This window comes from Accipiter gentilis, chromosome 15, assembly GCF_929443795.1.
Source record: "Accipiter gentilis chromosome 15, bAccGen1.1, whole genome shotgun sequence".
In the NCBI taxonomy this organism is placed as follows: Eukaryota; Metazoa; Chordata; class Aves; order Accipitriformes; family Accipitridae; genus Astur; species Astur gentilis.
In genome coordinates, this window is record NC_064894.1 from 10002501 (window position 1) to 10029392 (window position 26892).

A 26892-nucleotide genomic window follows, 5' to 3' on the forward strand; every position below is an offset into this window, starting at 1 on the left:
AAAGCTAGCGAACAAGAAGAGGGGAGGAATTTCTGCAGTATATCCTAAAATCTGAGCTATTCATTCTGGACTAAAAGATTAGGAAGTGGTAAAATTCATATTTCTCAATACACAGCATAATAGAAATCACATGTTAACATGGCTAGTCTTCCAAATAACACTGTGCCAGGAAAAAACTCATCCCTCTCCTTCACTTACTGGGAAAAAAGGTGAGAGTAAAGATCCTATCTCAAAGGTATAATCTCAGCTGCAAGTGAGGCAAATGCTATGGCTGTGGGTAGTTCAAAGGACCCTCTTCTAGGAGACGGGAGCTCCTCCTTCTTGCCATGATCTGGCTTTCCAAAGCTGTGTATGCCCACTGCCCCGCTCTGCAGCTGGCAGGCAGTGCAAAGAGGGGGGAAAGGCTCTAGTGAAGAAGAAACGGAGCTTTTTAAAAGCGCAACCGTTTGGTATATTTGAAAAGGGATCCAGAGTCCCAGAAGCACAGGGTGGCTGAGGCTGGCAGGTCGTCTGGTGTGACCCCCCTGCTCAAGCAGGGCCACCTGGAGCCCGTTGCCCAGGAACATGGGGTGAATGGATTTCTTTTTTTAACCCATAATGAGCAAAAAAGGAAACAGAAGAATACTTGTACATACACGTATATGCACATACTTGTAGATACACATGGAAAAGTATACAAAAGCTACAGTGAGGGATTTACTTGAAAGCATACTGATTTCAACGTAAATTTACCACTGTGTAATAGAGAGGACATATCCTGAATGTACTGGAAGAAAAATATACTTCACATAACCCTACAGTATATGTCTTTATAGGATTTTTTTTTAATTATTTTATTCTAAAAATCCCAATGACTGTTCCACCTGGAAGCAAATGCCACTTCAGATTATGAAAGAGGTTTTCTAGTTTGTACATAATATCAGAATTTGAGATTTATGCACGTCATTCAACTTTGCATTTTTCAAATTCTTAGTCAGAGGATGAATTGGAAGCCCCCTGCCCATCACAGCCACAACAACAAACCCCAAACCTTCTTTACAATTTGATTTCACGAACCGGAATTCTAGGTACCAAATGTATCATTTCCGATGTTAATGTTAAAAAGAATTAAGTCTTAAAAAGGAGAATGCTTGTGACAGAGAAATCCTGATTTCTGAGAACTGCACTGACTTAATGTTAAATCAGTCATAACATAACTTCCAGGTATAAGTCTCCTAATTATTTAAATGGCAGTCTGCTGAACATTTAGCATATATTTTAAATAAAGCCACACATGTAAGATGGAATAATAATCTTAAATTATATGTGCTCTACATTTTTATTTTAGGTCTGTTTCTTTTCATATAATTTTGATGCAATTAAACAGCATAGCTGCTAAAAACTAATGACATCTAAGATCATGATGGATACCCGAAGTTAATTCCAATCCAGTGCAATCTCTCCGTGTAAATATTTTTGTTGGCATAAAATACAGGCTCTGTGTCCATAATGGAGGAAAGCATTGCAACTGTGGGCACAGCGAAATGGTGCTATAACACTAGAATAAAAGCAGCATTATGCTGCACAGAGAAACACTTATTTTATGTAGATTGGCTTATTCTGCAGAAGTTTGTCATTGTCAGTTGAGACAATTTTAAAGTACAGGGGTGGCAAAAAAATCAAAACAATTGAAATAATTGACCTTCATAGAGGCAGCAAGGCTAGAGAAATTTATGCTACTATTTCAAATTTATCACCCTTAGCAATGACTACAACCAGATACCATGTGATAAGCGCTGGGAGACCCACATAAAACAAATGCATGGCTCCCAAGACTTGCAAACTTGCCTTAAGCCACTGACTGTGCTCAAGTAGCAAAAACTCTTTCAACAGACACACCAAAACCACGATGGGTGTGGAAAGGGAGTGCTACGGCACCCTGCTCTGTCCCAGCTGGGTTTGACAAGGGGCCCGAGCCAATCCCACTCGTGACGGGGATTTCAGACACTGCGATCCTGGACTTGTACCTAGGACAACTTCTTTAACCAATTTTAAGAGATTTGGTCAACATCCCCGCAGCAGGGCAGGGAACAGGTTAGTTTCTCCAAGGGGATTTTCAACTTCCTTAACTGTGAATCCTCACCCTGCCTCTTTCCAGCAGTGATCAAATCAGAGATCCCCACCCTGATAAACACCTTTGTTTGGCAACACAACACCCAATTCTTCTTCTGGCATAGGTCCATTCCCAGGCAGAGGTTGGAGGAAAAAAAACAAACAAACAACACTTCTCATGTCTTAAAGAAAATTCCACCCTGTCCTTATGATTCACCCTTCCTACATATATTGGAGAAGACCAAAGCTAGCAAGCTGATCTAATTCAGCTATTTCTAAATGTTGTGGAGCTTGACATTGCAATATTAATTAATATTTCTCCCCTATAGAAAATTATGATAAAAAACCTCCCAATTTTGGCAAATGCTCTCTAATAGTTAGAGAAAACCACATAAAAGTATTTGTTTTGAACCTAAGGCTTTCACTGATTTTCATTTCTGAAAATCATATTCTGTATGTTTCAGAGGGGAAAGAAAAAAAAAAGCAAGCTGATTTGTGGTCAGAATAAAACCAAACAAGAATCCAAGGAAAAAAATGAATATTTTATCCCCATAGCAACATTATTGCTATTGTGTTTGTAAAAAAAAACCAAAACATTTTGAAAATATAAATATAAAGAAATTATCATAATTACAGAGGGAAAAAATTCACCACCCATCCAAAACCCAAGATGCTTTCTAGAATGATAAAATAAGAGCAATTTTATTATTCCAATACAGATTTATAGCAGTTGGTCAGAATCCTGTTTGCCTTTGTTCCTGACATCTTGAGCACAGAGAGGGGACACAGAAAATGTTACAAAGGTTTTTCCAAAGTAAAGGATGTGACCATGCTGTAGCAGGGGTGGAGACAAAACTGTTTCCAGAAATCCTTAAATATACCTATAGGTAACCCTTAATGGCCAATCTTCAGTGATTTAATAAGATCAGTGTTTTGGCAGACACTTTTTTCCAAATGTTCTGCAATGGCGTCAATTGGGGCATGCTGACACCCTGCAAATAGCTGCAAGCTAACAGAAGGCAACTGCATTTGTTCTACTTGCAAATGGGTATTCAGCTTGCCATATTTTCTTTATCTTTTATAGAGTCTGGCAGGAGTCAGGATTGTATATTCGTTTTTTTAGATTTGAGGTACTTAAAGGTCCTCATTGCATCGCTAAGATATATAGGAATCCTTTGTCTGGATATCCTATGGCAGTGAAAAAAGCCTCAAGTTCTTCCATGAAACATATTAAACATTTCTTTCAACCATTAAGGTAGCTTTGGCCACCTTAGCCAAATATTTGGACTAGGAGAAACTATGTTTGAAATATCATGTAAGCACTGTCTTCAGAAGATGATGGCAAATCAGATGCAACGTTGTGTTTGTTTGCTTTTATTGGCCTGACGCTACTTGTCAGCTTTACTGCTCTAGGGGTAGAAAATGCAACTTGCCTACAGAGAAGGCCACTCTTTCAAGTAACCTGGAAAAAATCATGCCATTTAGAAAGTGAAAATCTCTAAGGTTTGCTAAAGAAGTTAGCATCATCTATCCTCATTAAAGTTGTCGGGTGAAAGAACCTTAGGGTTTATAAAGCTGTAATAGAAAGAGGGAGAAGGAGAAAAGATCACTGGATCTATGTTTGGGCTGTTATTCTACCGCCATAGTATAAGGCAAGATGACATCCTACAAAAAAAAGATACTGAAGATATTTATGGGGATATGATGACAAATGACAGAGATCAGAACAGACTAAATGCATCCGCTTTCACCTCTCGGAAGCTATACAAGCATTAAGGCTGATGATCACCTAGAAGTCCCAGACATCGCTTATGAAAATATTGAAAGACCCACAAACACAAATTAGATTGCTGAAACTGAATAAATTAAAAGACTGCACGTGGCTGCACTTCTAAGGAAGACTGATAGCTGCTACAGCAGCTCAGCCAAAAGCCAAATGGATACCTTCCAACAGTTTTCAATGGGAGGACACCTAATTCCAAGGTGCATGAGAGAGAATGCAGTGGTTTTAACATACATCTAGGGACACTAAAAACTTTCTCAGCTTAGTTTACCGATATTTAGTACACTTTTGCCAAAAAGCTTTCCTTCCATTTCTTTGAAACTACATTCCAGTTGAGTCTCTTTCTGATTTGGGGTGAGGACTTTTGTCCTGCAAGGAAAGAGAATTCCCTGTGGGAGCTGGGTCTCTAAACAACTAGGGACACTTCCAGATGCTGTTTGGTCTGCTGTATTGGACTGTCGTAGCCATGGCTACACTCAGACCCTGCAGGGTAAGAAGCACCATGCTTCTCACAAAGGGAAATGACATTTTACAATTAGTTTATTTCCCATCTGGGAGTTTGTCCTCCATAATCTGTTTCAGATGCAGGAGTAAAGCTCAGCCAGGCTTGTAACAGAAACACAGTTCATGTGGCTAGCCAAATCCCTAACATCAGAAAGACAAGGGCTATTTGAATCCACTGCCATGCGTTGAGTCCCTGAAATAGGACTTAGGTCCCAAGAATGACTCAAGAATGACTTCTGGAAAACTCAAGCTCCTAATGCCTGGCTTAAAGTGTCACTGCAAACTGTTAGAAACGAAGACAGTTAAACTCCCATTTTTGATCCTGTCACTGCTGAGGATCTCCACGCACCCACGGAAACATGAGGGGGTAAGAGGCAGCTGGGTGCTCAGGACCCTCCTTGGGTACCTCTCTCCAGCACTTCATCTGACTTCAGTCTCCTCGCAACGATGGGAGGCAGTGCACTTAACTGCCCTAGAGAAAGTTATTTTCCAGTGCTGTTTTCCTGACAGGAAATAAGGAAACCCAAGAAGCAGGATCCGCCGCTTCAGCCCTGCTTGTCTTTCTTCTTGGGAGGGAAGGGACAAGATGTCCGTCTAGATTGAGCACTGGGGGAATCCCCCTTGCTGACATTTTCCATCCTGGATCTTTTCCTTTTGCCTGCTGCTACAAGTGATTCAGATGGGAAAGCAGAATCAGGGGGATAATTTCCCTCTAAAACTGAATGCAGCCCTGAGACTGCAAGGAAAATTAGAAGGATATTTAACTGAGCTGTCAGTTTAAGAACTGAAATACAGTTTGACATTTATCAAGCAAGCTCCGTTACATGGAGGAACAGTGGAGCAGTTGCCACTGCAGTGACAAAAAAAACTGTCCAGGCTTGAGCTTTGACATTTGCCCAAAGATCTGAAGTTAATAATTTATATGGGAGAGCCATCCACACACTAAACTGTTAAAAAAAAAAACCCTGAAGAGTGAACATCTAAATAAAGCATGAGGCATAAATGAGAGCGGAAAGGTTAAGAGCAGAGACAGCTCTCCAGCAACCCATGCTGAGGAAACCCACGGCAAAATGTGACCTGTACTGAACATCTTCAAATATCACGCAAAAGCTGATATACTTTTTTCCCTCTGGTACATCAATTAAGATTCATTTTTCTGGCTTGTGAGCATCACAAGAGTGAAGAGAAGAGAAGAGAAAGAGTCTGTTACCTTGAATGTCATCATTGAAAGTACAATACTTGTTACGGTACTTATGCAGGAGGCGGAATGCATTAGCATTAGCAAAATCCTCAAATTGAATGAGGCAGTTCATGCCATACCTAGAAAGACAAAAAATTGTGCATTACATTAAAAATAATACATAATTGTTTATTAAAAAGCTATTAACATTTGCAGTCAGATTTTGAATACAAGTATAATATGATTTATACATCTAATATTTCTGTTATATTCTGTATCTTTACATTCATATAAATTATCTAGAAGACATAATTAGACTACTAATATGCTTTACTCAGTTCTAAGTTAAGAATAAAGATGAGGGGAAAAGGCCTTCATCTCTCTGCTGACATCTCAACAGAAGTCTTTGCTGAGCAATCAGCTAGTAAGCAAAAAAAATTGGACCCAAAAGGAATAGAGTAAAAAGGTAACACATTCAGAACATGGATTTTATTTTATTATCATTATGCAGGTCAGCAGCATGACATCACTCAACATGATGCTTAACCATGCTTATTATAAAAGAGGTATTGATCAGAAACATGGTTAATCCAACAAATGATAAATATGTGAGAACACTTTAAGGAAGGAAAGTGATAGCTGCAAATGTGAACCGAGTTACACTTGGCTAACATACACTGAAACTTTGGGTATATGCAGAAAAAAGTTTATCTACATTTCTTATATCTACTGTTTCACTGGATTGTCAAAACTGATTTTCTGGTAGGAATACTAGATGTTTCTTGAACAGTATGCTAAGAATCAGTTAACAAGCACTTCAATGTTTTTGCATCCTTGCAGCTCATGAAACAATTCAAATTGGCAATTCCTATAGTCCTTTGCAATCTATATATACTATATTTTGAAATATAGTATGCAGTTGCATCAGATGAACAATTTCTATCATTTACCTGCTATGACTATCTAAGTCAGTTCAATGGCATGGGTAAGTAACTTTCGATGAACCTTGTAGTAACAGTCTCAAAGTTAATGCCAATCACTACATTTCTTGGAAACAATTTACTGTGTTAACTTGCTGCCTTGGACCCACTGCATATCAAGGCTGCACTACCAATAAGGAGCAAACAACAGCATTTGTCTAGTATAGGTAGGTGCCTATGTTGACTTCAACAGGTATAAGGCATCTCAAATACATCTAAAAATTATTGAAGAGAGGAACACAGGTGGTTTGTTTTTTTTTTAATAAGGAAATGCCAGGCTCCTGGCACTAGACTCATATGCCAAAACGTAACAAGTAAAAAATTGCCCTGGTGTGCCAATAAGGTTACTCCTAACATTAAAGTTAATAATAAGTTTAATTAATTTAATATTACTACTATGCATCCTCCAGTCCTTAGGCACATTTCATAATAGTACTGTCTCTGGATTCCTTGCTTAACATTCCCATACAGCATTTTCAAATACTTTCTTAAAACAAAACAAAAACCACAAAATCCTCCAAAACACTGAAGAAATTTCTAGACAAAAACTATGTAAAGACTGAATTCAAGCTCACAGCACATTGACAACAGGGAAAAAGAAAATTAAAAAAACCAAACTTGAATACTGTCAATCTCATGTGGGGAAAAAAAAAGTAAAACATGACAAGTTTAAACTATAGTATTAGTACTAAAACTGTCTGTACAAGTTTGGATCTGGAAATATCACATAAACATTATCCCACCCTGGAATAATATTACAAGAAAAGTTCTTTTAAAAAAAAAAAGTATTTTAAACTTAAATAAACCTTAAATAAACTTAAATAAACAATTTGCACAGACTGAGGAACCATTAAAACTTTTTAAAAATATTGCAGTAAGGTGTTGCTATGAAATTATTAACACTACGGTCTAACAGGGCAAGATCTCAACAGCCCTGTTTGAGCTAAAGGAGGATTTTCCTTATCTACTAAGAGCACAAATCCAAGAGAGACAGTCAAGTACTTCCAGCTTCATCCAGAAAAGCAATATATACATATACTGAGCAGTTCAGTATAAATAATCTACTCTAATGTTAATTGAGTTTTTCTTTAAACCATACATGTGTTTGGCAACCACGTTAAGCAAAATCATCAATAGAAAAAAAAAGGACAAAAATTCCTATGACTAAATTAATTTCCATGGAAATCACATATTTACAGCCTTATTACAATTAGCCAAGACTACTGGGATTCCACTGGCAGGAATGGTAATCCCTGCTGAAAATAAATACATCTTCAGGTTTTATGGAAAAACCTGCACTTCTTCAGCAGCATAATGACAGGCAACTGTTTAAAAGAGAATTTGGCGCGTCAGTAATTCAGTACAGTAAATCACAACTGAGTTCAAATAAGAAACTGGAGATACTTTTCAATAATTAATTTAAATTTCTATCCTGGTTCAGTATCTCACGTGAATATCTGTGATTCCATAAGGGTCCAGGAGCTGACAATTAGATAATAATATGAAACTAATGAGATTAACACTCTGGAATCCTGGAGCCTGGTTAGAAGTGTTTCTTGGATGTCATTAAGCCAATGTCTGTTTCTTTATTTTACCCTATATAACATTCCATTTTCTCATCTGCATTTGATTTTTCTCCATTTTTTTACCCATTGCGTTTGTAGACACAGAGCAAAACTCCCTGTGAATTATATTAAATCAGTGTCCCTGTAGAAAACACTAGTCCTATACTGGGCACACTACCCATACTAATTCTCTGAGCAAGATACCATGGCTGTTTAATTAAAATGGAAAAAATGCAGGCAGTCTAATTCTGGGCCTCAGATTTTGGTGTTATAGCAGAAAAATTTCTAAGCAGCATTCTTACTCATTGCAAGTGTTATACATGACACCCAGTAAAAAAAAACTGAGACTTCAGTACTGCCCATGACCAGCAGTACCTCATAAGATTTGTGAAGCTTGAGGTCTGTGTCCTCAAAAAAGTCTAATCAAATCCAGTCACTGGGTACCCATGATAGACAAGAAAATGACACAGTGTTTCTCTGCTTGCAGTATTCCTGTTCTCAAAACCACTAACAGATGAGACATACAGATGAGGTAATACAAAACAGTTAATCTCTCGCATTCCAGAAAATCCCCTTGCAATCATGAATTGGCTCCAAAGGTGCCACACAGTTCTGGAAGCAGTGACCATACGAACACAGCCATCAATCCTTCTATGACTTCCACATCTTACTATCGCAATCACTTACAGCAGAACGTTGAGCCAAAACCTAAAATTATGTTCACAGCCAACAGCTAAGTTCCACTTTCCTCCCTGTATCACTCTGCAGTAAGCTTCCACCCCTGTCGCACTCTGATGGACGGGTTTAGGTTGTGGTTTCTCCATGTTTGAATCAACCCTCATGAAAGCAGAGCATGTCCTGCCTGTTTGCATCTCATACCCTATACTGTCATTGCAAATTTTTCGTTTGGATCTGCACTTCTCCATAGGTGGGTATGGCAGACAAACAACTGCTGGATAAGAAGGGAACCAAGCACTTTATTGCCTGCAGTCATCAAATCCTGTTGTGCCTTCCAAACTACTCAAATTCCAGCAACTGTAGACCACTACAGTGCTCTGATTCATATTATCTTTCAAACATTATGGAAAGAGAAAAAGCATACAGTGATCCTAAAGCATGACAATCTTAACGTCTATCATCACTACTTTACACAGATAGGGCACAGATTGACCTCACTGAGTTTCCTCAGATGATACAGACTGACTGATCAGGTAGGTCCAGAAGCAAGAAACTGAGATTTGCTACAAATGAAATCATCAGATTTAAGAACACCACTGAATGGTTGTGGTTGACTGTTATGGGGGCATGTTAAAGACAAAAGGCCTGCAGTTGAGTGCCAGCAGCTCCAGGCAGGACAAGAAGATTAGGAGGCAAAGTTACAAAGAACTCTCATGATAGAAAACCCTCTAAGAGATATTTCCCCATATTTTAAATGTAGTGGACTATGTATCATTATAGTGTGAAATAAGGGTGTTAACCTGTGTACTGCTTATCTAAGTAGCTAAACATGATCATCATATACCTTAGGAGAATTTCACCTTCCTATTTGAAATTTTAAGGCATACACATTTAAAATGTAACCTAAAATCCTTTTAATTTGAATGTGTCACCAACAATAGAGTCACAGGAGCAAGCAGACATTGCACACGATTACAATGCTGCAAACATGAGTCACATACAACACATCATGCTTTATCGCTTGCCCAAAACAGAGACAACATTTCTCCAGCTATCACTACTCTTGACCAGGGATATATAGGGGATAACTGGGGAAATGGAGAAACACGTAACTAACATGCATGTTCATACTGAAAGGTGGTACAAATAAACAAGAAGAGAACCTATCCACTGGATATCAACTGTCTTAACCAGAATATTTGAAGAAATGATGGATCTAGTCCTAGAATACCAAAACTAAGAAATTAAATGAAAATCTGGGAAACAGTCCTCCTCAGTGTGCAACCATAACAAATGCCCTAGTGAATTCTTAACTATTTTCTTGCTCTGGAAAACATTTCTCTGATAGCAAAAGCTTGGCTTGAGTAGCCTGGCTAGGACTGCTGGATTCTTGCAGGCAAGTATATTGTAGCTGTGAATTCCAATCTTCCGCCTGTTTGGGATCTGTCACTGTGGTAGCTGATTAAACATATATAAATCGTCCCTAGAAAGTGATAAGCCAGATCACTGTTCCCCCTCATAAATCCCGTTTTGTCACCCACATTTTTATGTGTACTTGGATCTTAGTCTCCTGCTCCAAGTCATACAGACAGTCTGAATCAGGATCCAACCAGACAGAAGTTTGAAGCCATCCTTCCTTTTTCTGTTATGGACAGAAAATACGGACAAGAGTGGTGGCAAGCATGCAACATCAGATGTGTCATCAAGTATGGGAGACAAATGCTGGACAATGGATTAAAAAGAACCGCCCCACTGAACAATGTGTGGTTGCCAGAAAACACTGTTTCCAATACTTCTCCCAATTTACAACATATTTTACGTGACAGTTGTAGTTTAGTTTTCCCCATTTATAAATAAAGTTATATTCAATTGTCTGTGACAACAATGTTAATCTTTCAAACCATTCTACAGATTATTCTTTATGTAACAGGCTGGAGAAAAATGTCCACAGCTCTTTAACCATCCCTAATATACCGTACTAGCATTTTGGCAACCCGACGCTCTTAAGAACCTCAAACAGGGAAAACCCTCAAGAATCCAGTGGGAGCTATAAAAGTTTGGGCATAATTTTGAATTCAAACCATATGATCAGTAAAATCCATGCTTACTTCTACAGCTAAGAAATTTTTCTGGAAATATATTCAGATCATTTGTTCTTAGTGCCAGCCATTGTTTTGGAAGCCTTCCTAACGGAACAAGTGGTTGCTTTTTAGGTTTTTAGAGCTTCCAAAATCCTATTTGACTATTTTCTTTATTCATATGGGCCTGGAACTGAAAAAGCCTTAGAAATCATCAGAAGTGGTTGCTGCCACCCATTCCTAAGAAGGAGCAAAACCAAAATGATAGCAACATTGGCGTCCTCTCCCTTGCCTCGTGCGTCACGCAGCCGCTCCGCCAGCCAGAACCATTTATAGTGCACCAGGACAATGTGGAAATCATCTCCTTCCTTCCCACTCCAAATGCTGTCAGCTTGTTCATTTCCATATATCCCACTGCTCAAAACAGATTTAAAGCATAATGGCCACGGCTAGAAACTCCTCTTTGTGCCAAGGCTTTCACGAAAGGATGCCTTCCCTCCTGACAGCTCTTCTGACCCGGATGCCTTCTCTTCCTGCTCTCCCCAAAGCTATCTGTGACTTCATTTCATAAAGCAAGTGAACTGCTGCAATGAGGTCATACATCCACCCTAGCACCTCTTCCACTATAATTTTAACCTGCTGGTTAAATTCAACAGAATTTGACCGAGGGGGATAGAGTTTTCCACAATAATTGCTATGGATATGTTCTGTGGAAAAAGATGGCCAAAATGAGAAACCCTCCAGCAAGCCCCACAGCCACTCTGCAGAAGACGTTACTACTCATGCTGCCTGTCCTAACAGCCTGATGTGCTACAGCTGCACAGGACAGAAATCTGTCCAAGGTGTACGCAGCTCTAGTCAGTGCTACAATGCAAATACTTTCCCAGAATAGGTATCGTTAAATTACAGATCACTTTCTCTCTCTCTCCTGAATTGGACCAGCAAGTTGGAGACAGGACGTTCTTCACAGGAAGAGATTTTCTAAGGAACTTAATAGAAACTGTCAGCATCTCTGCTTTCCACATGAATGACCCTATTTAAATTTCTTCTTCTTTTTTTTTTTTTTCTTCCCCTGCAGGCAGCCATTGTTTTTATTTTATCTACAGAAAGCATTTACTTTCTTAGGACTATTTGTCATAGTCATTTTCTGTTTCCAAACCAGTCCTTGCCCCAGTGAGCTCAGTACATATCAAAACTAGGCATGGGTGCAGGGGAGATGGCAGCATTTAGCACCCACCCTAGTACCAGCAGCAGAGCCTTGCTCCATTCACATTCTCCTTAAGGCAATATAATTCTACAAAAACTTCCCATGTTACTATTCCCCGGCACAACCACAGTGCTACAGTGTCTGCAGCGCAGCCCTGCTTTGCACCAGCGCTTCTAACACTCCTCTGCTTGCTCGTTCCCTCTCCAGAACAGGTTTGGTGTTCATCTCCATGGCCTTTCTGTCCCAGAACAGGCTGGAGATGGCTCATAATTTCCCCTTTTTTTCCCCCTGGCCAACAGCACTGCTACACGTGTGCACTTCGCAGGCCTTGGGAACAGCCAGGCTTAGGAGCAGATCTGTGCTGAATTAGGAAGATCTTGTGGTTGGTGGTCCTAGAAGTTGTTGCTCGTAAGCAGACAAGAAAAAACAGATTCTCTGTCCGCAGTCAGACACTATTTACATAAAGGGCTTATCTTATGCATAAAGGTAATTAAATATAAAGCATTTGTGGTATACTAACAAACAATTACTACAAGAAAAAGATGGTCTGGTTTTTTAACTCAATTTTTCATCAGCTTGGTTGCATCACACTCTGTAGTGAGGACTACTTGCTTTTTAAATTGCAGTCTTAGAAGTCCACCCTACTGAAACATGAAGTTGAAAACACTTCTAAACATACCCTAATTTTTGTGCATTTTTGAAGTGTTAAAGGATTAATATTGACAGTCACTAGAGAACCTGAACTAGATTTCTTCTACTCTAATAGCTGATTGAATTAACTACCAGATGTCTCAGGGCTGTAAAGCATAAAGGCTGTGAAATAATTCACCGTAAATTACCATTGTTGTAAAGATTCATTTTTTCTTGTTGCAAAAATATTTGTATTTTGTTTTGGATTTAGATATTTGTTCTAAGATACTTCACACAACAATATTGTCAGGAACTGGACTTGATCATAACTTTGACTTTTCCAGCGCAGACTTATAGAGTCTTGTAACAGAACTACGAAGGCTGGTATGAGTAGAGTGTGAATGGAAACGTATGCACTACTGGAAGCAGCAGCAAAACAAAGGTGAAAACAGTGGCACGCATGGATAACAAAGGACAAAATTGACCGCAGGAAAATTAAAAACATCTCATTTACATCAAGACGAGCAGGCCTGAGCTCTGGTAAGGCCACAGCACAGCCAACTCTTGAACCAGGACCCTGCACCTTGACAACAGCAGAAGAGCAACTATAGCAATTCACTACCACGGCACATCACGTATGCCACTCCTTATCCTATGGGCACAGCGAGAAGTTGTATTACAGTCCGAAGAAATTCAACATGAGGATACGCAGACAAATGGACAGCAGACTTGCCTAAAATTTATGGAGACAGAACTAAGAAGAACCCTGAGGCAAAATAACCATGCCAGCATAGCTGTTGGATCCTAAAGGCATATAAAAATCAAGTTTATCACCACTCATCACCAGGAGCGCAGAAAAAGCACTGAGGCCTTGACAGCCAGGGCCCTTTTGCCTTCAGTGTCGCACATGAGCAATCCTGGCCAGACCACGTGAACCCATACACCCTGATGCTTTGAGTATGCAGGTGTGAGACTGACTGAGTAAAACCAACCTGTTTAGAGATTTTGTAACATAAAACTACCTCTCTCTTCCATAAGGTCTTGCACTGAGTGCTGTCAAATTAATTTCCTATGGTGGACTGTGTCAAGTTGTCTCTTCTCCACTGTGAAGCAGTCCCCTCAGCAGGAAGGTGGCTGGATGACACAGTACTGAGACAGAGTATAATGCACGTTATACAAATAAATTATACTTTCGAAATGTCACAAAGTCATATGTGAGCCAAACTCCTACACTCAGTTCTTGACACAAACAAACATCAGCCCCAACAGACTAGATCACTGCCATGAAAAAACATAACATGCAAACTTCCACAAATGCAGAGCTATGCAGGCTTGGCTAATGCTCAGGTTAAATCTGAAGAGGAAGAAAGTTGTATTGTAAATTTTGGTAGTTTTCCTCCTTAAAAAAAAAACACCAAACATTCCATGTGGATTTGAAGTAAACAGCAAACTGAATTACTGTAACATTTTCTCATGAGTTTGTATTGGTTCACTTGTTACCTGATCCTGACCCCACCTAAGTCAAAAGTAAAACTCCGGGAGCCTGAAAATGTAATTCTACCTCTCTTAGCTATTCTACTGCTTTTTCCAGTGTTACCGCTTAGCTGCTTTAACTGTGACTTAGACCAAAGAACAATCTCAAATTACCTTGAGTTTTATATTCACTTAAAAGAGATGAATGCAGATTTGAGACAGATGATCTGAGATTTTTTTTTTTTTTTTTTTTCCTTTTCGGCCTCTTCAGTTCTTCTTTAGAGACCTGGCACTGTGACACTTCTGGCTGAGGGAGGGATGGGTACTGAACAGATGGATTGGTCAAGTGTCTGAGTAGGCTAAATCAGAAAAACAGAGAATCAAGAAAGAAATCCATCTCAGCTGGAAACAGTGAGTAGCTTTATTCCTCATGAATCTTTAGCTGTAGCTAAAGGTGTGTGTCATGTCTTGCCCTCCCAAAATATAGAGTGGCCCTCAGTAAGCCCTTCAAGCTTACTTTTTTATTTTAATTAAATGGCTTTACACAAAACCAAAAAAAGAACTGTGATTATCAAAAAAAGAGCACATAAAGTACATTACGCTGTATGGTAAGTCACCCTACACAGCTTAAATCATTTATATCTGGTTTCAGACGGGTGTCTCCTGGTCACTTCATGACTGCAATCTTTAAACATTTGTTAAAAAGTCAATGAAAATTACTGTCTGGTTTAGATTGTCAGGAATTTTACTTTGCCAAGAAAAGCATCAGAAAGCCACAGTTCTGAGGTTTCCCCTGTGCTGGCATGCACGTGCACATTTTACAAATAAGATTTTTAATGTTCTAAATTTTTACAAAAGTTATCAGAAAGAAATAAGTACAGCAGCACTTGAACAGTGGTCAACAACAGCATAGGGCTGTCACAGGGAAGTCCTCTATAGATCTTCTAGGATGAAAGATACTATGTTATATATATCACTATTTATAATTACTGTGATTAGTGGAACCATCTATTCTAAGAAGCCTCGATTTCCAAATCTGGACATGAAATGTTTCTCTGGGCAAGTTCTCAGATTTCTGTATTAAAATGACAGCTGCACTTAGAAAAGGTAAATGTTCCCATTTGGCTGCACAAATTAGATTTGTGTTGACTGTGCGTACTTTAAGGTGGCATTTTGCTTATAAAAGCTGCATCTTATTTTCTCGAGAATGAACCTTCATATATTCACTGCCCACACACTAATTTTCTCCACTTGCCAAAAGAGGGGGTAAGGTTTGCATTATAGCAACAAAAATAAAAAGAGATCCTTGGCTGATAATTCTACACCAGAAAGTTCTGTAATGATTTTTTCTATTGTATTTATTTTAACTGTGTCTAACAGCATTTAAAAATACTATTTCAATAAAGGCTAATTTATTAAGGTATTCACTTAAACATATGAGAATTCCAGCTTGGGTCAACAGGATTATTCCTTTCCTTTAACCTAAGTACATGCTTTGATGCCTTACTGAATCAGGCCTGAGTGATTTATAGCAAATGCAATGTTTTTTTGGAAAAGATACAGTATCTTTTGCCAGATCCTAAAGATTGCTAAGTGGCTTTAGGAGGCTAAACCAAGATGCCTGCATTTGCTTACATATTTAATTACATTTGTATGAGTTTAGAGATATTTTCCCTAAAATAAAAGATGCAGTTGGGTAGCCAAAGTAGGGCAAAGCCTGGGGCAGCACATCTGCTCTTTTCCCCTGCTACTTAAGGTATAATGAACAGATGGAAATCTCACTTCCACCACTGACAGCCTTCACTGTTAAAAGGCAAAGAAGTAATGACCTTTCAGAAATGTCAAAGGGAGGTTGGTAACCAGAATACTTAAAGTATTTCTGACAGATTAAATACATTCCAAAATCTATGTACTGTTTGATCGTTTATGAAACACACCTCTCCCTCCCCAAATTCTTGATGGTATTTTTAAGGCATTAAAATATCTTACGTACCTGCAACACAAATTACACTTGAGAAAAAAAGCATATCGGAGGCTAGACTAAAGATACGGAGAATGCAGAATTTAAGGAAGAAGGAGCATACTATTTCAAAGCATTATTTAGAGAGTACGCTGTTTGACTTGAGGAACAGTGAAGATTACAGCGGAGTATCACAGAATGGCTGAGGCTGGCAGGCACCTCGGGACACCATCTCATCCACCCCCCACTCAAGCAGGGTCAGCTAAAGCAGGCTGTGCAGGACCACGTCCAGTCAGCTTTTGGGCAACCTGTGCCCACGCTCGGTCACCCTCACAGTAAAAAGTTTTTTTCTTAAGCTTAAACTTCTCTTACATTTAAGCACAATGTTTGTGTCTATTTTCTCCTGTCCTGTCAATGGGCACCACTTCTACACACCGCCTGGCTGTCTCCTCTTTACACCCTCTCTTCCAATATTTCTAAACACCGAAGAGATCCCTCTGAGCTGCTGCTTCTCTGGGCTCAACAGCCCCAGCTCTCGGTCTCTCCTCACAGGAGAGATGCTCCAGACCATCAGTCTTGGTGGCCCTTCACTAATCGCTCTCCAGTATCTCTCTCCTGTACTGGGGAGGCCAGAACTGGATACAGCACTCCAGGTGAACATGGATGATAAAATCTAACTAACCATATAATGTGTAGAGCATTAATTATTTGACATAATACAAAGACCTAGTTCTTCTCCAATTAGGCAACACAAATTTTGCAGTATGACAAATAATTTATATGTAAATAATGAGAATTAATAAGAACAAGGGTAGGACAGGATAGTATTGGGCTAGTGGTTTAGTGCCAAACCCACTTCCATTCACATTAATGTCTGTAGAACTAGATCTAGGTGTTCCACACTATAATCATGAAGAAAGCCCTTTACTGTACACAACATCCAAAAAAATCCTTTATGCCTAAACTTAATGCTGGTCTTTACTCAACATCACTAATTGAAGGGGAGAAAAAGGGGTTTCTTCTCTCTCTCTCTAAACCAGAACAGTTACATCTCTAAAGCATTCTTCAGCTTTCCCCCCTCCCGGATTACAACTTCACTGGCTCTCTACGCTGCACTAACTGTGAGGGGTTGAGTGCTTTTAAATCTCACAGATGCCTCAAGTTAGAGGTACCTGACATGTCATAGGGCTGGATCTGAAGAACAGAATTCCTTCTTCCACAACGGTTCCACAGTGAACACAGCATGCTATGCTGCCTTTGCACTGTAATCTCAGTTATGTATGAAACCTCGAACTGGAAACCCCTGTAATTTCACAGTGGAGCTGTTATTCCACTGTGTAGAAAAGATTCACCTTTATTACATTTATTCCAGGATCAACTTCAGTGGAGAATTTCCAGGATCAGACAAAATCCTGGGACTTCAGGAAGGATATCTGAGAAGCCATTTGGGACTACATACTCTCATGGTAATTGATGGTAAAGAAACTGCTTAAATCTCTCCTCTTATTTCCCCAAGACTGGGAGAAAGTAGATTGCAAGAGAATTTATTTGTAGGTTTTACAATTATTGATTTTAATTTCAAGTTTCTACAATTAAAAACATGAAAACTTGCAGTCTACCTTGGACACATCAGAGATTTTTTTCCAAAATAGCTCATAGCATTAACAATCACCATTTACCCATGTGAAAATTATTGCATGCCCCTAACTGGATAGCATGGTATATTCCTTAAGTTAATCCTTATTTTCCTTAAGCATTTCTTGGAGGGAAAGGAAGCATATAATAGAAGTTTATCTCAAGCATCCACAAAGGAGAGCTGGGACTTTTGAGTGCCCCAGCAACCACTGAATTCTGTAACGTGAACCACCCTAACCAATGGTAGCCAATATATTCCAGCAGTGATAATTTATGCTAGAAACTGTTTTTACTATGCAGCCATTTCAAAACTAGGGAAGTAAAAAAAGCTCAAAATTAATTTGGAATCCCTTCAGTCAAAACCAATACTGCTGACTCATGAAAAGAGGCTCAGGCATGTGAAATAATTTGCCTAGATGGGTAAGTGCATGGCTTGAGAGCTAAGTGACATTTCAGGAGGAGAAGACAGACAGGAGTTGAAAGGAAGTGTCACATCTCATCTTAAGCACACTGGGACAGAATTGCATCTTATGCCTGCGTTGTATATCACAGTCTTAGGCACTGTGGAATAAACGCCCTTGCAACCATGCACAAGGAGAGAAAACCAGCAGTACCTTCAGATGCTAGTTGTGGTTGTATGGACTTCTGTATTCCGGACAGAAATATGGCAGCCTGGTTTCTTGCAACACACTTTCCTTCCAAAGTCAGTCTACAGGATGCCTGCTTAACAGAATACCCTCTCAGAGCCTTAAAAGGAGGAGCAACCTCAGCTTCTAGTCATCATGCTTAGAGGAGATGCTGAAGGACCAAATCTCAAGAACCTGGCAATCTCTGTCTGTGGTTTACCAGCTTCCCCAGTATGCAGGTCAGCAGCGTCAAAGACTAGAGCCCAGAAACATGGGATTCAAGGCTTCCTAGGAAAATCAGTAAGTTGTACGTCCTTGAGTGCACTGAACCTTATAGATTTTCTGATCCTAAAGAGGATGGGAAGATAACCTATTCCAGCCAACTCTTCAATTCCACTGACTCAAAAGAGAAAGTACGGAGCACAGAACTTCTGCTACATCGGTATCAAGATGGTTTATGTGTTTTATGCCCAGCACTGCATTAGAAAGTCTGCCTGGACAAAATCTGAACTTATCCTGTGTGATTTTAAAATTCTTCATAATCATGCTGTGATGATCCAGTTTCTGCCACCATCCTGGTCGGAGATTTTTTACCTATGAAGAAATAACCTTGACATTTACAATTGCCTGAAGTCAATCTCACTGTCTTTAGAGATGTCATTGCTCCAGAAAACACTAGATCAGTCATCCACAACTCTTCTGTAGTCTAAATCTTGTGTCAGATACAGGCCCAAAGGGCATCCAACTTCCAACTTCTCTTTTGACACTTTTCCAAGAACTCCATCTACATGAGCTCTAGGATGTTTTTCTGCAATATATCTTAAGCATTTGATCTTTTTTCCATTCCACTCTATTTGCATTCTTAGATCATTCAGACAATTAAACTATATGACTAACTCTCTGCTATCCATTACACACAATCTAAATATCATATCAAGACAGGTCCAGGGGCAACTAAATGAAAGGAGATGGGGAGGAATAAGAAGAGAAAGCAGCATTTATCCCTCTGATGAGCACTGTAGGAATTCAGGCACAATGTTATTTAATATTTTATAACAACAACAACTTGGGAAAAAATCAAATCTTTACTAATAAAGTTTACACATGATACAAAGATTGAAGTTATCATAAATTATGAAAGAGGGTGCTATCCTGTAAGCTGGGCAAACACAGAAATATATTTATTTCAATGTGGCCAAATGTAAATTTATAAAGCAAGGACCAAAAGTGAAGAACTCTATTCTGGAAAGGTATATTTCAAAGAAAGCTATAAGTAAGGCACATATGCTGTTGCGCAGCAAATATCACAGCCAAAAAGATTAACGCAAATAAGAGCTGTAAAGATAAGGGATTATCAAATGTGGATGGAGTAATCTCACCTTTATATTTGGTATGGTATAACCAGTGCTATAATACTCTTGACTATTTCTGATGTCTGTAATTAAAGAATTAAATATCAAAAACAATTGACTAACCAAATGCCCCATGTTATGGAAAAGGTCGAATTAGTTTACAAAAATGTTTTCTGGCTTTATAAACTTGCAGTACACTGAACATGGCTAGAAGAACGCTTAAATAATACACAATTCCAAACATTCAATTATGTCGGTACACTCAGTGCCCTACAGGATGGCTGAAAGGACTTACAAAAGGTAGATTTTGAACAGCAATCTGAAGGAAGCTAAAAACAGTTGTGTTGCAGATGTAACAGGGGAAAGCATTCCACGTTAAAGGTGAAAAAAAAAATTCCTCTTAAGAAAAAAAAAATTCCTCTTAAGAAAAAAAAGAAAAAAATAAACAACGATGTGGTGGGTAGCAGAGCTGTGTAACTGAAGCAGAGATGAGAGAGAGGTAGCAATAAAGCTGTGCAGAACCATGAAAGAACAAAAACTATTTTGGTGTAGTAAAGCAATGCGCAGCCAATGAGGACATTATCTAAAGAGGAAGTGTGAACAAAGCACAGGAGAGGAAGAAGAGTTTGGCAGCAGCATTTGGACCTCCTGGAAGGTAACCAGGTGTGTATCACAAAGGCCACAAGTTACTGTAATCCACAAGGGAGATTATGCAAGACTATACAGGTTTTGAAATCTTTTCTAATAAAAGACAAACATAGAGAAGAACTACGCCCAAGGAAAGACATCGGCTTCATCTTACACATCCTAGTGAGATGGAGAGCACTGTTACTTCCCTCGCAGAAGCTGGGTGGGTCCTGTTTGAGTAGCATTGCTAGCGCAATTTAATTTTCCAGCTCAAGGCTATTCAACAGAAATTAAACAGCACTAAAAATAGGCAACGCTACCAGTGCACATCACATAGAAGATAGCCCAAACCCGAAAATATTATAAAAACAAATACAAGTATGTGTTCAGCCAAACTCTTTAGTTCCTGGGAATGGTGACCTGCTGTTCCTCAGACAGCATCCTTCCTTCTTTCTGCCCTTCCCTGAGCAGTTATATAAAACGGTGAGAATTTGGATTATAGCTTCTATACCATGCCTTATTGTAAGAGGATCAGAGCTTCTCTAAAGATAAATACACCAGGCACTTTCGGGTTATGCCAGAAGATTACCAATCTGTATTAATAAAAAGCTTTTCCAATCAGCTCTGCAAGGGAAAGAGCAAATCAAGTTAATAAATATACATTTAACATGCAGCAGTTGGCACCAGCAAGCTAAAGCAAATCATTATCTTTCAGAAGAAAGATGAAATTAATAAAAGTTCAGAAGGGCTCCACAGGCTTTACATAGTTGGCTTTAAGAAAAGTTCTGCTAGACTTGTGACAGTTGGCCTAAAACTGGAGCACTTCCCACTCAAATATAGAGCATTTCGCATCTTCCTTAGCACACGTGATGTTCTGACCAACCACACCGACATTACAAAACTGGGTTGCAACTGCTTGGTTGCTCTCTGATTTCATATCATTATTCTGGACCGGAAAAGGAAGAGTTCACAGAGAGAAAAAAAAAAACGCAAAAAAAACAACAACAATCTTAGACCAATGACCACAGAAAATTAGGTCAGAAGTATATCGGAAATTTTCAAACAAAACTTTGTCCAATATTACGTGTCTAAAGATAAGAAAGGAAAGAAAACTGAGACAATACTTTTCCGAAGTACTCAAGTAATTGTTTTGAAAATATTAGCCAGAAGTTAAGGGAAACTCACATTTTATTACTACCAACTAAACTCATTTTTCTACAACTTTACTAATATGCTTTATGTATGTCACAGTGTTCAAAGCTCCACACAAAGAGTAAACCTTCAAAGACTAACAAAAACCCTTTTCGTACCCCCTCTGTCGTACTACAAAAGTTGCCACCACTATTAATATTTAAACGAAGTCAAGACTTCACGTATTAACTTCAAAATCACCCCTAATTGGATTTATACTTGGGAAAAAATGGAGGAATGTTTATAAACTTTGCCACAGAAGTGGAATACTCAAGCTCAATAGAATGGTATATTTAGAAGAGTAATGTTTTTTCCAGAAGTCATCATAAAGAAATAATAGCCGCTCTTGCTTTCATTGCAGAAACAGGAGCTTTCTGAAATCCCTAGAGAGAAAGGAAAAGTATGAACATTGTATTTTACATTGAAAAACTGGCAACACTTTCGGCTGACCTACACTGGACATATTATTGCAGCCTGTGCTAGTGGCTATAGTTGCGTTTTCTCATCATGAATTTAGCTTTCTTAAAAATTGTCTTTGAAGCAGGTTCAAACTTTTCAGTCCAAACTGTCTCACTGGTAAATTTATATTCAAATATTTATTAACAATGACTGGAAAAAAGGTTAATTGGAGACTAAATTTAAGGTCCCAGAAGCGTTCTAACTCTATTTTAACATTTTAAACAGGTGGTTAGAAGTTTTAGATGGCTCCTCCTCATAGTCTCCTCAAATATTCAAGATCCTGAGGATTATATCAGTGATCTCAGAAGAGTAACGTATAAAATTATAGCTCTTATAATTGGGGACTAGGTGAGAAAAGGAAGTGGCTGCACACTTCTCAGAACTGTTTGTAATCCTCTGCTAAGCCCAATGCTATCTATCCTTTTCACAGTATTATTTAGACCTTCCTCAGGGAACCTCAGATGCGTACCAAATGGTCTCCTAATTTCTGGCACAGAAAGAAGTAAAAAATTGCTGTTTAACATGTTATTTTAGATTATAGAGGCAGCACACTAATGAGATGCAGTTTTTCTCTGATTTATTTCAGGCTGTTTAGAAACTAATGATACATCTACACTAGAATACTTGGATATGACTGTGGCATATAGACTTTGCAGAATATATGTGCACTTCAAATTGACTGGCTCAGATACCAACTTTGGTGTACTGAGAAAGTAGGATGTAGCAAATACTTAAAAAGAATATTTTTTAATGTTCTTTCTAAATTTTATTTCTATCTATATTATTTGCCTTTTTGCATATAACTCATTTATTCCTTGGATTTCTGAATATTAATCCAACAAAAAAGCTTTATATATAATTTAGCAGACTTGGTAAATTGGTTTTTCACAGATGAGCTGCCAGAATTCTTACTGGATTCAATCACCATTGAAGATGCATACTATTTCTGAAACTAGACCCAGGCCACACCTTTTTGGAAGGATTGTGGAGAATCATGAAGGAAAGAAATTTATACTAATTCCAGATTCTCTCATTCAGGTGTTTGAAGCAAAAACCTTTCTGTTACTTGTAATTACTGGTAAATTCTATGACTAATCATTCCAAGTTATTAACCCATATGTATTCCAATGACTTTAGAGAACTGGATTGTTTTAATAGGTATGTTCAGGATATATTGCTTAAAAAAATACATCTTGGTTACTTCAGTAAGTTTAAGTCCCCTGTTCTTGATTTATTGATCAGATATCCATTTGCCTTTTAAGATTAGTTAATATTCCTTTTCACTAGCCAACAATCTGACTCCTGTTCTTTGTTGTCCTGGTCAGTATTAAAATGTTCACATCCATAGTTAGAATTACTTGGCCTACTTGAGTACTCATTATTTGAATGTGTTATATGCAGAATAGCATAGCACCTACTGAGATTGGTCATGCTGGAGCAGTTAAAGAATGACAGTTAATACAACTTATTCTTCTTTATGGTTACTCTTTCACAAAACTATAGAGTTGGATTCTTCAGACTCCTAAGGACATCTTGCATCCCCAAAAGCAGATCTTAAATCACAGAAGAAAACAAAGAATTTTGCTTGCATAGGTGAATCATACTGTCACCTCAAGCCAGCCAGAAACTTAACTTCTGGAGTAAGGAAAAGTTATTTCATAGGTTTTGCAGAAAAAATATGTGTATATGGGAAAAATATGGCAAAGTATTCTACCCCTGTGCAATGTCTACACCATGTAATCAAACCCATAATAACGAAAATCAAAGTAAAAGTATTTTTCTCTTTCTTTAGAGCCTTCTTCAGAATAAACAAGTTCACCTTGAGCTTCCTTAGAATGGCAACAATTATTATTATGCAGCATAGAGCAGAACATCTGAATTGTCTGTATACTTCCTATGACTGTGAGTTTTCTGAAAGAGGTCTGATAATGTCTTCATGGTATTAGATTACATAGTCTAAAAAATGTAACCAATGGTTAATTATGCTTATTCTTCAATAACTTTACCTATTTCTTTCAACTACCTGTCTATAAGCCATTTTCCCTGTCACTCACCTAATACACATGATCTTTTTAAAGGCTATCATGCCATTACATGTTAGGATGACAGCAAGCGCAGAACACCCACAAAAGCACTGTGTGACCCAACACTTAAATGGGTGCCTGTAGATCAGTGAACCTGCTCACCCTGCTCCATCTTCAGCTGTAACACTGGATAACTCAAAATACTTATTTTTGCAGAAATGCAGGGAGCAAGTAGACCGAAGATGCTACAATAATTTTTCTTCCAGTCATGCAGAAGCAAACACGCATATACACATATTACCATTCTGGGAAGAAATGTTTACAAGGGAAGATGTCTTATGAAGTAATGCAAGTTCATAGAGTAAATAATCCTTCCAACTTGTACAGTATCAGCCAGATACCTAAATGTGCATGTTAAACATTCACTGTGGCATCTGAGGTGGCCCCCAAAATCCATCCGTCATTTGCTGGTTGCGGTTCAGTGGATGCATATGATCCATAACATACTGAACATAATCAGAATTATGCTATCAAATGCTGTTCCTCTTACGTAAACTGTCATGTACTATCAAAAAAGCTCATCTGAGCCCCCTTAATGAAAAATTACTTACTGATCTTTTTTTTCTTACATGAGATAACTTAGAGCTTGGCATCTATATTTCTTTGTGGTCCCTCAGTCTCCAAATTCCATATCTTTGCGAGTTAAAGACAGAGCTAAAGCTTGGTTTGATTAATATTTTTATTTGCTGGTAGGCTTTAGTAGCTAAACTTATATAAAGGGTCACAGTGATTACATCATGACTTTTGTTCATACTGGCAGGATCATCTGTACATTAAAATAAAAAAAGTAAATAAAAAGTAAATAGCAAATGTCTCTACTCATTGCCAATAAACAAAACAAAACTGTTTTAGAACCACGTATCATATTCAATCATGTGCTCAAGCAATGCAAAATGTAATGAAGAGACTATTTCTTCTACTTCAAGAAGCTATGAAAGAAGAGGCTGACTAAAAAATAAGAACAGCACAAGAAAGAGTAAGTGTTACACTGAAACTGCCTATTTGCTTACAATTGCAATGTTCCATTTAATAGATTAAAACAGAAGCTCACACAGGAGGAAATGGTTGGGAATATCAGACTGTCTATCTATCCTACTATTAAAGTACCCTGTATTTTCACATTTTATTGTTGTGAGCTGTAATAATCATCAAAAATTACAATCTACGTGATTTATATTAATGAAAATTATAAATGGCAAAATGTATTTTTCACAAGCTTTGAGGAAGCTGCCATCTGACCCCAACCACTTAATGAAAGGACGACAACTGAACATGGAGACTGCTGTCTGTAGGGGATCGCACCACTATTGAACATCCTCTTTCCAGATTCTGGAGGAAACTCCTCCAGAATTCAGGAAAATTTCCTCTTACACAGAAACCCAGCCAATTTCTTTTTGTTTTCATTTGTCTCAGGGCTCTGACAGGCAATGATAAACTGAACTCAGCTGAAAATTAGGATCAGATGGTGAACTGAGATTAGTTCTGTAAACTTCTCACACTTCGACAATGCTAGCAGAAGAAAGGCTCCCCTCATTCTACAGCTCTCCCCTATGTGATTTAGGAAGCTAGATCATCCGGACCAAGCCATTAGCTACTGTAATCAGGGGGTTTTTTTTGCTGAATTTGTTCAGTTTCTCATCCAAATGCTCAAAAGACTTTGACACTGGGATGGATTTTTGTTCAGGAAACACATATCCATTACACTGCTTCCCTCCCCCCACTTCCCTCAAGAAGGCCAGGAAAGATGTACAATAACTGTAGTTGTCTGCAAAGTCTCTTCCCTAGAGATGGGAATAATGAGCTCTTGGAAATGTTTAAAGTCTACTAAATAAGAAAAGCATCTAGCAATGATCTGGTAAAACAGTTTTAATGCCATGAGATTCCACACAATATCTCCAGTACTATTATTTTTAACTGAAAAACTAGGACTACAGCCAATTTTATACTTCTGGAATTATTATTGTTTTATAAATTTAAACATATATACACACATGTATCTTTTAAAATGTCTACATTTCCTGGCATTCAATGTAGACAGCTAGAGCTTCAAATCTTGACAAAATTCAGCCAAATAATCAAGTCCCCACCCATCTCCAAATATTTAATGTACAGATGTGTCCAAAATATTTTCAGTTTCTTTCCCTTTGTTTGAGCTATTTAAGGGGGGAGGGGGGGAGGGGGGGAAGGCACATTAAGATTTTGCAAATTCATGAACACTGTATCATTTCTGGGATAACAACTCAGAAGAGCGAGAAGAGACTGTCTCTAGGGATTCTTCCATGAGATTCCTGGTCGGGACTGTGGATAGTGCTGTGAAAACAGTTACACCATTCAAACACACCAGACAGAACTCAGCTTACGCACTCAAAACTAGTGTATATTAGCTAGCAAATACGAGCTATTGAATAGTATAAAGACTAACAATCCCCACACAGAGAAACCCTACAAACAGCAGCTCTGGAAGTCCATTTGTCAACTTCCAGATGTTGTTTCTTACCCTTCAAGCACCAACAGAGGCTAGAAGCATCGAGAAAGCTGGCATGTACTAGCCAAACGTGCCCAGAGTTGGACTCTTAAATGTAGCACTCAACAGCTAAACTTTTTCAAAGCTTGGCTCGAGTCTCCAGCAAAAATTCTAGAGGACTTCTGAAGTCATGAGCAATAATGCCATGACCTGAGCTCCAAAGGAATCTCCTTTCTGTGAGGAAGAATGACACCGTGTCCTCATTAGCTCTCAGCTTTCCTCTCTACTCCAACAAAACCTCTACTGCTGTTTTTGCAGTTTAAAG

At 38.5% G+C, this 26892-nt stretch overlaps 1 protein-coding gene across 1 annotated transcript in view; it reads right to left on the reverse strand.

Moving 5' to 3' along the window:
* The window catches only part of ME1 (malic enzyme 1), a 178502-nt gene that overhangs the window by 33472 nt on the left and 118138 nt on the right, over nucleotides 1-26892 (reverse strand). The window contains exon 7 of the mRNA XM_049818306.1: nucleotides 5589-5698. Within this exon, the coding sequence (XP_049674263.1) occupies nucleotides 5589-5698 (110 nt within the window). The remainder of the gene's footprint in view (nucleotides 1-5588; nucleotides 5699-26892) is intronic.